The 12,123-nt window shown below is 43.5% G+C and overlaps 1 protein-coding gene across 1 annotated transcript in view; it reads left to right on the forward strand.

Annotated features, from left to right (window-relative positions):
* LOC113024443 (protein sidekick-1) overlaps positions 1-12,123 on the forward strand; it is a 298,320-nt gene that overhangs the window by 281,120 nt on the left and 5,077 nt on the right. The window contains exons 34-42 of the mRNA XM_026171546.2: positions 2,169-2,225; positions 2,347-2,448; positions 3,588-3,703; positions 8,288-8,474; positions 8,569-8,706; positions 8,785-8,946; positions 10,256-10,381; positions 10,890-11,054; positions 11,387-11,524. Of these exons, the coding sequence (XP_026027331.1) occupies positions 2,169-2,225; positions 2,347-2,448; positions 3,588-3,703; positions 8,288-8,474; positions 8,569-8,706; positions 8,785-8,946; positions 10,256-10,381; positions 10,890-11,054; positions 11,387-11,524 (1,191 nt within the window). The remainder of the gene's footprint in view (positions 1-2,168; positions 2,226-2,346; positions 2,449-3,587; positions 3,704-8,287; positions 8,475-8,568; positions 8,707-8,784; positions 8,947-10,255; positions 10,382-10,889; positions 11,055-11,386; positions 11,525-12,123) is intronic.

Raw genomic sequence — 12,123 nt, forward strand, 5'->3', positions numbered from 1 at the left:
CGGGCTGTCCTCCGGAACCAGCGATCCAAGCTCCGCCAGGCACATTGCTTGGTACGTCTGGAGCATGGTGACGGAGCTCATGGCTCGAGCGGTGCCGGCCTGAGCCCGATAAATCTTCTCCAGCTGCGAGGCCGAGAATCTGCAGTGCTTGGACGGCAGAGTTGCGGGGCCACCGACACCATGGTTATGGGACGGGGCCAGATAAGCAGCCAGAGACGGCTCCATAGGGGGTGGGTTAGCTAAACCAGCTCCCTCGGCGCCGTCCAATTCCATGTACTGTCCATAGCCGGGCACAGTGACGCGGGTAGACAGAGGTTTGTCCCATGACGCTGTTAGCTCGCAGAGAAAGTCTGGGAACATGGGGAGGCAGTTTTTGGCCGTTGCGGGCTCCGGTGGAAGGAAAAAACCCGCAAACCGCGACGGCTTCCGAGCTGGTGGAGGAGAGGGCCAGTCCACCTGCAGCTTCTCAGCGGCACGGCGAAACAGGGAGAAAAGAGAGGTGTCATCGTGGCCGACCGGCGCAGCAGCGGCGGCATATTGGGTCGACAATGAGCTCTCCTGCTCATCCTCCGACAAACCATGGATGTCCAGGCCGATGTCCAGCACGTCATCGTCTTCCTGGGGAGCGCTGGCGGGCTTCAACCCAGGCTGAAGCCCGTCAGCGCTCCTGCATGGTTCCGGTCCGTCATCGGTTAACCCGTCAACGTATTCCATGTGGTCAGCCCAGCTAATCGCGGGGACATCGACCTGAAAATTTTCGTCTTCGGACTCGGACGAAGCCGGGGCTCCAGACTCGGAAAGAAGAGGGTCATGCCGTGCGACAGCCGAGCGTCCCAGCACTCTTTCCACAAACGTCACCCGTCTTTCCAGGGTCGAGCGTCGGAGCTGGCGACAAAACGCACAAGCTTCGGGCTCCGTCAACGCTCTCCTAGCGTGGACGATCCCCAGGCAGACAGGGCAGGCATCGTGCTGGTCGCTGTCGTGCAAAGAGAAACCACATCCCTGAGGACAGGGGCGAACAGAAGATTTCTGCTTTGCTCGCTTCGGTTTGGAGTCCATTCCCAAAACGCAAAGCGAAACGCTGCACAAGAAAAACTTGAAAATAGCGCTCCGCGGGCAGCCTACGCACCAGCTGGGCGGTGGAGGCTAACACCAACAGGGGCAGTTAAGCTAGGTTCAAGTTGGCAGACAACGGAGCTAACTAGCAGTAGCTAGCTAGCCCAACTCAGCAGAGGTGTTCTCAGCGAGGTGAAGAGCGTAAGAACTGAGGGATGACGGTGATGGCAGCGGCTATATGTGCGGGCGGGGCCTTGCGCGTGTCATCACACGTCATCTGCCGTAAAGGCGTGAATAAAGGTTTCTTCAGCCAGGACACGCGAGGGCGTGATATCCCATACTTATGTGTTGTACCGAGTGAATCGACTGAAAGGGAACTCTGTTCCTCTGACTTTTTAATTGCTGAGTATTGATCTGACTGCAGCCCCTTTTACATTGCTTCAACATGTGGAGATATAGAAAGCTTGCTGCATGCATTCATTAGATCATACATGGCTGGTTGAAGGTTTAATGCTTTGAAACTCTTGATTTTAGAAATTAAAGCGATTAACAGCTCCGGCTATTTGTAAAATCACAAAATAAGCCATAATGGAGAGGATTAAAAAGATCTTATTAATACTGGAATGCAAGGTTGGCATTCATTTTTAGTTTGAAAAGAATTTATTCAGATGCAAAAAGTATTAAAGAAAAGAAAATATGAGGAAAAAGTATTATTTTCAGGCGTTTCATGCATCAGGGCTGAGATCTGGGATGAAACGTGTCACTGCAAGGACACATTGATCAAATGGCCGCCTTTGGACAGTTGTTTTTCTTACGAGGGTGTCCTTATTGCATTGTAACAAGGCAATAATAAAATATTATTATGCACTCTACAGCCCGAAGTGCTTTACGGTCGACTGATTATCTGTTTGACTAGATTGGCAGACGCACAATTGTCCCTCCACCCAAAGTCCGATGAGTCCGACGAGCACATCGAAGCATAAAAGTCTTTCAAACGTTTCCCTCTTAAATACGGGGATTTTATTGAATTGCATTATAATTGCTGAATTTATTGTTGAACTTGAAACTTTATTGATTCACTTTCCATCCATCTTTCTTTTACTCCTTCCAAGCCAAGAGCACCTTCAAGACGGTCAGCAGTGACTCGCTCACAGAGTTTGAGTTGACACGTAAGTAATTTATGACCAAACTCCGGGCAATTTTTTAGTGCCAACGTTAAACAACTTATGTGCTTTGTAAGCGTGTTGTGCAAATACCTTTAATGCCAAGTTGTTTATCACTTCTTTGTAGAACTGAAGAAGTTCAGACGCTATCAGATTGTCATGACAAGCTACAATATCATCGGAGAGAGCCCACCCTCCAACCCAGTTGAAGTGTCTGTCGGAGAGGCAGGTGTGTGAAAACAGAGCTCACTCCACGCAGGCTGCTCATTTTCTTGTCAAACCATTTAAGTGGGTATTTAAATAAAAATTCTAAAAGCATTTTAAGAAAGCACATTCCTAACCTTGGAAGTTCCAACAATAATCCCAATTTACAAGCCTCCTCTGCGCTTTCGGTGCGTCCGTTACGTGGTCGTCAGCAGCAGATACAGAGCAGTGTCGATGGATCTGTCTACATTTTAGGCTCATTAGCTGTCATGATTTTATCCAGAGCTTTCCGTGTGCTTTCAGACTTCATGATTAAATGCCTGAAAGCTGTGGAAAAAGCTTGAGCAGACCTGGAGTGTCAAAACCTAATTTGTTCCTGTGTGTCTGCTTTCTATCACTATTATCCAGTCCTTTGTTCTCTCTCTTTTTCTCTCTGTCATCCTCTTTCTTTTCTTTGTCCTGTCCATTCCTCCTAGCATGGGCCTTTGTGTGTGCGCGTGTGCGCGTATGTGTACATGCATTTGAAATCCTGCACAAGGTCAACTGTTTTGCTGCGATGCCCCAACCTGTTTATCTTTCACTGGAGAGTCAAATCATGGATCCATTTGACAGACAGGAGTGCAAATAGATCCTCGCTCTCTTTCTTTGTCTCTCTTTCATACACACACACGCACAGACATACACACAACAAGAAGGCAGTTATAAACCACAAACACGAATGCAGGTAAACAGATTTGCACATTATGATAGTAGCGCTGGTACATTTTTGCAATTTCTCCCACAATCTCACACTCCCTCCTTCAGACCACTGCTGTATTCATATTCAAGTGGTGTGTATGTGTGTGTGCGTATGTTTGTAGTTTGGTAGGCCATACATATCACAAGCAGGGGAGTGAGAGGTGAGGATAAGCAAGCGGAGCAGGAGGGGGAGGCAGAAAAGGCTGGAGGGGGATGATGAAATGGGGTGATATGGCCTTTTCTCTCGCCTCAGGTGCACACTGCCGAGTGGTGTTCATGCATATGTGTGGTACAGTAGAGTAACAAGGTACTGCCTTAGGCTCATTCTAATTGGAAGAGTGGAACAGATCTTCTCTACTTCCCACTCTAACACACAGTTGCCGGCTCACATAGTAAGAGTCTAACGAAAATTCTCACCTGCTGCAGCTCCATCGGTGGCCCCGCAGTCCATCACAGTGTCCGCCGTGTCTCCCTCCACCCTGGAAGTGACCTGGGACACGCCCCCACTCGAGACTCAGAACGGACTCATTCAAGGATACAAGGTGACACACAGACAAACACAGAAAACCATGCGTGTACATGCAAAGACTAATTTTGCCCTTGCATCAAAGTATTTAGCATGAGTGCTCATGTGAGAGAGAAGCACAGAGAGCTGGCTCTGTATTTAAAGTATCTCTCTAGTCTTGACTTGGAAGGGTTTTGCTCTGTTGCGCCTTCAAGTGTCGTGTAGGCACACGAGAGAGAGCAAGAGAATTAAGTTAAAGGAAGAATCTGAATATCCTTTAATGGTTTGAGTATCACTCCTCTGGCCGTCTCTCCCCCTCAACTCCCCTGTCCCACCCTCTCACTCCTAATACTTCAAACACAAGGTTATCTGTCCTGCTTTAGACACATTGATTTTTGCCAGAGCAGAGGTAGGAATGGAGAAGAAAGAAGGGAATGTAATATTTGCAGAGTGAAGGAATGAGACGTGCAAGTGATCCCCATAGAATCCTGATTAGAGCAGCAGATCGAGGGAATATGTTTAAACTACCAGAGATGGATGGACACAGGGAGGGGAGTGTGAGGCAGAGGGGGTTAAGGAGATTAAGATGAGAGGAAAGAGAGCAAAGAAAGAATGTTTAATGAATTTATAGGTTCTCACTTCTGTTAACACGCTGGTAGATGAATAGCACAGAGAGCAGGTAGGACTTTAGGTAAACTTCTTTGCAGAAGTATTTTTGCTACGGTGTAATCGCACAGTATGTAGTTGTAGCTCAAATATTAGCAAAAGACATAGTTTGATATCCTTGCGCAGTGTGGGATCATGGGAGTTATTGGTCTTCACCATCATTTCCAGTGAAATTCTAACGTGACAAAGGAAAAAAAAATCATATTTACTGATTCAGTTCAAGTCAGTTTTATTTATATAGCACCAAAATACAACAACAGTCACCTCGAGGCGCTCACAGAGAAAACCCCAACTATCTAACAACCTCCCTGTGACCAAGCACTTGGCGACAGTGGGAAGAAAAAACTCCCTCTTAACAGGAAGAAACCTCAGGCAAAACCAGGCTCAGGCAGGGGCAGCTTTATCAAAACGTTTTAAGCACAATCTTAAAAGTAGAAAGGCTCCTGGCTCCCGATTCCTGAAAGCTGAAAACTCTCCATCCTCCCACAACAATCTGAGAGCAAAGTGCTCTGCTGGGGTGATACGCTACTACGAGGTCTTTGAGATCAGGTGGGGTCTGTTTATGTGAGGAGAAGGATTTTTATTTTTTTCTGGATTTAAGAGGGAACCAATAAATAGAAGCCATTATGTTGTCCAAGAGCTACAGATAGACCATACGGGGACCAGCTGTTTTCCCTGTGGCCTAAACAATCAAACTTCATGAGTGTGAAGAGCATTGTTGTAACCTTACAGTATGCACGAGTAAACGGGACATGATCCCGTGGCAGCTCCCTTTGCCACAAACAGCCTTTTTACTAGAAAAATATTTCTTCCTCTTTCAGCTGAGGCTGAACACAGTGATGGATTTGTAGAAGTACACATTAGTCTAACAGTGCATTGCAGTGGATACGCACCTTGGTAGCATTATTAACAGCAGGGAAGCTTTGTTAATGCATCAAATAGATGTTGTTGCTGGATGGGCTTTAAAGGTTCTTTAAAGGTTCAGGCTCTTTACTGTGAATGTTTTTGGGAAATGCAAGTACACAAGTAAGTCAAAAAAACACTGTGAACAGCAGTTGAGTTGTTTTTAGACGTTCTAATGTGAAAGTGTTTTGTATTGTACCTTTAGTTGACTGAAATGCTGTAGAGAGCTTGTCGATCACATTGAACATTATGAGCGAGGGGTAATGAGTAATACCCAGCTGTGCCGGTCCTGCTGAGCAGAGATAAAAGGTTGCACTTTATAAAATGTTAATCTGGCCATCAATGACAAACTTTTAGATATGAATCAGTCCTTTGTTTGCAGGCTTCAGATTTTTCTCTGGTTTTTTTCCTTTCTAAGATAATTACAAGCTTACGACATCCATCGTGATATTCCCACAAAAAATAGGTCAGTCATTTGTAACAGGAATGATATAGAAACAAAGCCTGGAAAAGATAAGATCCATCCATCCTAAACATCCTTCAACAAAAGAAAATGGCTGGAAAATCCATTTAGGGTTCTTGATCTTATCAAATAATATCCCGATCATTTTCATCCATGACAGATTCAAATTGTTTTTAGAGTAATCCTAAGTGTCTCACACTCCTACTGAATACCAAAATAGAGCCACTAAACAACAGTGGAGTGGATTACAAAGTGACCTGGACCTTTTACAGCCATTCCTTTAAAGTACCACGAGAGATACTGCCTATTTTCTAAAATGAAATTTTTAAAATGGAAACCCTCCCCTTTTGCAGGAGGTAATACATCTTGATTTTAAATTGAGCATATGGATGAGTAATTCTGTATCTCATTATTCTAAGAGCATGTGGAAGGACAGCCACAGCATAATGCTGCCCTCAAGTGCTACTCGGAAGCTGCTACCTCCAAGTTTGGAAGTTGTAAAAATAGCTTATGGTGCTCCGTAGTGCTGTCTATATTAGGAGCAATAACAAAATGGACCCCCTTTGCATCGCTCCTGGCCGTGTTTAACTTTTTACACCAAGCTGCATGGAGACAGTTTTCGGAAACATTGAGTGTCTTAATTTGGCAGAAAAAGCATACGTGCATTTAAAAGTTGCTGTTCTTGTTGCCTTTCATTGCTTTATAAAGAATTTAAGCAGATCTATCATAATCTTTCATACTGCTACATGATACTAATGCCAAATACATCAAATTTATCATATTATTATATCTAGCAGTCCCAAACTTGGTATGCATCTTTATGGTCCAGCACATCAATCAAAGCATGCCAGTAGACCAGTGCGTCTGTGCTTATAAAAGGCCACAATTTCTTGAGATTGAGTGAGCCGAGTGTTCTTCATGATTAGATACGCGGGTGGTTGATTGTCCTTGAATGCTTGTTGGAGAAAATGTCCATGCTTCAGCTGCATAAATTCATTTCCAGCAAAACTGTGCTCTGATCCTTATTTGGTTTCTTGTGATTATTCCATTTAAAGCTGAAAAATTCCATCTAAAAGATGGTGGCTTCTTTGCAATTTCTCATTTCACTTTAAAGGTTCTTGTGTAGCTTTATTTCAAATGTTAAGACACTATTAACAGAGTCGTGTGTCAAATTTGGCAAATGTGTCGGGAACGTCCTGTCATTTCCTGTCATACAATCGGCCGTTAGTGTTTTTTTAACTAGAGAAATATTCTACATTCAGCCGAGACTTGCGCGTAAATCTAACGGACGCTACGGTGTTTTTAATGCACCGAATAGATTTTCTGACAGGATGTGCTTTTGAATCGCTGCTTTCTGGTAATAAGATAGCAAGTATATTGAGTTTTCTCACTAGAGGAAGCTCACCTGAAATTAAAAATGTTTAGTTTCATCAAAGTCAGTTCAGTAACACATTTATCAAGGTACCGCAGCTGCACAAAAATTTTGGCTTTATTAAAATGTAATGTATGCATGCTATAAGCTACAAGACTCATGGTCTTAATATTAATATTGATCACATTGTGCGGGGACAATAGTTACGTAACCTTTGTTCGGTTTCATTTTAGTCATTGCCAGAGTAGCCTATATGTCTCCATTACTGGCTGATGTCATAAAACTTAATGGGCACATCTATGATTATTGATTATTCCCACGAGTATGGGCAGTCTGCAAATACATGAGGCTAAATGGCCATGTACCTTTAAAGTGTCTTTAAACGCTTCACAGAGGGCATTAGGATTGTGTTGTACATATTTGAACTAGACCTAAATTAAATACGGTGCAATAATACAGTAGCACCTCACACAGTTTAGATTTAATTGCTCAAATGTGAAGTATCCATGTTTATGCTACAGTCACAACACGGAAAACAGTGGTTGACCACAGCACAACCAGAATTATGTGCACTTAACACAATGAATGGTACCAGATTGAATGAAGTCAAGTTGGCAGTTTTATGCAATCAACAAATAATCTGATTCTCTATTTAATTCACATTAAATAGATTTAAACTAGAAATAAAGAAATTTCTTCACAAATAGTGACATAGTTGCTGCAAAATGACGTGCTCTGCAATCTGGCTTTTAAGTAGGAATATAACCCGAATGAAACCAGTGCAGTCAGTTGAGATACATCCCAGATGAGTTGCATTCATCAACACAGATGGACTCTGGACTATCTGAGAGTGATTGCAGTCGGTCTGACACTTACTGCAACTGTTTGGAGACAGGTTGCCTTTCAGCAGGCGATTGCACAACTACTTACAATCAGGCGCCAAATGCATAAATCACGCAAGGAGGTTGCTCAATCTACTGTGACTGAACTAATAGCTTTTTAAAGACATCAATTCTGAAGTATGGCAACCTGCAGCATTGTACTAAAGTACTAAAGGTCCAATTAGGATACTTTCAAAAATAACAGCACAAATATTTTTTATTTACTAGTTAATTTCGATAAGTGCAACTAAGCCAAGTGCAACAGCTTGTGAATCACAAACAGAAGAAAATGAGAAATGAAGTGATGCCGACAGAGTTCCTGTTCTGCGTTTTTAGATCCACTACTGGGAGAGAGACCAGCAGAACCAGAGTGAGAAGGTGAAGGTGATTTTTGTCCCGGACACCCGTGTGCACCTCACTAACCTGTCCAGCTACACATCTTACCTGATCACACTGACAGCCTTCAACATGGCTGGAGACGGACCGCCCAGTGACCCCCGCGGGGCCCGGACCCTGCCGTCAGGTATGTAGTGATGATAGTTCAAGTCCCTGCAACCAAAGCAGCATCAAATTTTCTGATGTCTTTTTTTTTTTTAACATCCTTTATGTGTCTGCAGCTCCCAGCCAGCCGAGTCTCCTGTCTTTCTCTGAGGTGACGGGAGGAAGTGTCAACGTATCCTGGGGAGCTCCACTCAGTCCTAATGGACAGGTGGAAGGCTACAGGGTCATTTACGAGCCCACTTCTCCTATACAAGGTGTGCACACACATATGCACACACTCACAGGAGTACATGTTGATTCTTGTGCTGACACGTCTCTTCGATTGTCTGCAGGGGTGACTAAATTGGTGACAGTTGATGTGAAAGGCAGTTGGCAGCGGTGGCTGAAGGTTCGGGACCTGATCAAAGGAGAAACCTACACTTTTAGTGTTCAAGCTCTCACAGTCAGCTACGGCCCACCAATACAGGCAAACATCACTGCTCAGCCTGTGAAAGGTATGATTGGCTGTATAGAGTCATGTTAGATTCAGCTAGAGATTGCAGTGTATTGTACATGATTGGTTATTGAGACAATTAAAGAAATTACATGGTCAAAAAAATCTGTAAAATGTGCTCATCACAGTTTCCAAGTTTTCAAATGTCTGCAATAATGGAAAAAGGGCTTTTAAAAGATGCTTTTATCTTTGAGATTATTTCTTTGTCAACAGCAAATCGGGTGAGGAAAGATGTTGATCTGAACAAAAACTCACATGTGCCACAGTACATGTATTTTCCGCCAAATGTTCTCCCCCGCATGCCTCGGGATGCTGCAGTACAACGTTACAGTAACAGTGTGACCCCGAGCGATGAGGTTTTAGCATGTCAAAAAAAATGTCAAAAAAAACAAGCTTGTTCCTGTGCACACTCCTGACTTGATCCAACTTCTGTGATGACCCCTGGAACTCTTCCTGGTCCTAACTTTCTCCTCCTGGTTTTGTGTAGGAGGTGTGTGTAGAGTTTGAGATGCAGGTCCCAAAATCCAACACACTTGTTAGCACTTGGCTAAATGTTTTACAAAGGGCTGAGGGCTAACCTTCTCTCTCTCCCACAGCAAGCAGGGGCTTGGCTGGTTCGGGTTTTGTTTGCTTTCTGTTTAACTTTTTTTTAGATACTTCATCACTTACTTTCACCCACACACTCACCACATTTCTGACGTGCCTGTTCCACTTTTCTTTTTAGTTTATTAACTAAATAAAATTAGTTTACTTCAGCTCTGTATTTTGCGTGGTCTTTTGTTTTGAGCTAGTTTGGTGTATGAGTCTTAGCCTTGGACATCAAAAGACCAAAGGTGGGTATTGTGTAAGTTTGAGGTCAGACAGGGACCTCAAACAAACAGCCCTACTGGAAGAGGTCCAGAGGTGCACAAAGAAATGACTTTGAAGGGGAAATTGGTAGATAGTCTGCATTTTACTTAAAAATGATGACAACACACACTTCTAAGTATTTACATGTAAATTATCTTTTCAATGATTGGACGTAGGGAAGTGGACTGCGTTAAACATGGCATGCATATTAAAAAATCAGGCGCTCTGTTCCTCTCAAACTCATATGACCCATGAAGAATTTAATCTGTAATAGATCACAATGGTCTTAGTTTATTATTTGCTGGCAAATGAAGCCTGCAGATCATGTTATTAGATTATTCTGTGTAATGTAATGTCACATTTATTTCCATAAATTAATAAACTAACCAGTGTTATGGTTTGTTTCCAGGAAATGAAAATGCATTAAGTCATAAACAAGACTGAATGTGTCCCTTTGACAGGCTCCCCTGGGTCACCCATGGACATGTCCATCACCAAGACTTCCTCTGACCTCACTATCCAGTGGTCAGAAGGAGACGTCGGTGAAGCCTCTGTTACCGGATACACTATTGAGGCTCGTCCCTCAGGTGAGCACGAACACAGACGGCACGCGCGGGTCAGCCTTGACTCATTTGACACGCATCTTTTTATCATCCGTGCTAATTATTTTAATTAATAGAGGGCGAGCTTAAACACTACACTGCTCCGAACCGTTATGAGTGCAGGTTTCTACAAATTCACAGAGACCTGCTGTGCAAATCAAGTCAGCCACAATTTTCTAATAAAGATTACCAGAGGTGTAATAAAGGAAGGGAACGTGTGTGTGAAATAGTTTTCAGCACTCTGCAGGAGAGCGAGCCGAGACTGTGGTATAATTCTGCTGCTGATAATAACGGATATGCCCCTTTCATTAAGGGTAATAACTGTGATCACTGTCATCACCACATTATCATCATCATTATCATCTTTAATGTAATCTGACAATTTATAATTTTGTTTAATCACATTTAAAGATTGAAAAAGGCCCGTCCATCAAAACACAACTCTCTCTCTCACTCTCTCTCTATTTCCCCCACTCTCTCTCTCTCTCTGTAGATGAGGGGGTGTGGGATTCCTTCATCCGATTTCTCCCTCCGAGCAGCAGGTCTGTCTCAGTGCCGCTGGAGCGCCTGAGGTCGGGGATCAGCTACGAGTTCAGAGTCATCGCTGTTAATAGCTATGGTTATGGACAGCCAAGTGCACCCTCTGCTGCTCTCGCTGGTAAACACACTCACACACACACGCGCACACACACGCACACTGCTGGAGACAAGGCTAATGAACAGCTCCACAATGCCTAACAGTCTATTGGAGACAGTGTGCTGGAGGGTAACTGCGATTGTAATGTGGTTTTGCTGCCACCTAAAGGCAGAGTCACACAACTACACCTATGTATTCAAATGATTGGACAGGCGTCACATAATTCACAATTTTTCAATGCATTAAATCATTTATGAAAAGTCTTCTGTACAGAGTAAAGTATTATTTATAAAGTGAGGGATACTGCTAGATGGACTAGAGCATGTCCCTGATATCTGTCCCTCCGCCTGCAGCGATGTCGGATCGGCCCTTCTACGAGGAGTGGTGGTTCTTGCTGGTCATGGCATTGGTGGGACTCATCCTCATCCTGGTCCTGGTCTTCACGCTGCTGCTGCATGGACACAGCAGCAAGTACAAGGCATGCGGGACAGGTGCGTGGCTCTGATGCTTTCGTGGTGTCCGAGCAGCGGGATGCATTAAGCTGTGTAGCAACAAGGAGACTTGTTTGTTTAGCTTCGTTATAAAAAGGATCCAGTTTTTTCTGCCTTCAGTCACACTCAGATTGTTCCTCTCAGCCTCTGCAGGCTTCTCACATGGATCGTCCACAGATTCATTAAATTATCTTCCAGTTATTGTTGCAGTTGGTGCATGCTTCTGCACATTTATTCTGATTTTAGATCTTCTTGCAATATTGTTTCCTTTCCAAGATGATTTAGGATAAGAGGCACCCTGGAGCACCTCAGTGAAAAAAGCCCTCTAATAGCAGTGATTTCTTGTCATTTAGGGACATAGCTTTAGGTCAATACAGAAAATAAGCAGACTTTTGTTTTAATTGCACAAATGCCTGCTTATTTCACAGCTTGTGACATAAAACTAAACTAAACAGACTGTGGAATGACACTGAGCAGGAAAGATCATGTCTCCTGTGACTTTCAGCACAATAGACACAATAACCTGCATAAGTTGAGTCTTGGTTTTTGTTATTTTTAATATTTATGTTTTTATGCAATATATTTCACAAGTGGAAAAT

The sequence above is a fragment of the Astatotilapia calliptera genome, chromosome 6 (assembly GCF_964374335.1).
Source record: "Astatotilapia calliptera chromosome 6, fAstCal68.1, whole genome shotgun sequence".
In the NCBI taxonomy this organism is placed as follows: domain Eukaryota; kingdom Metazoa; phylum Chordata; class Actinopteri; order Cichliformes; family Cichlidae; genus Astatotilapia; species Astatotilapia calliptera.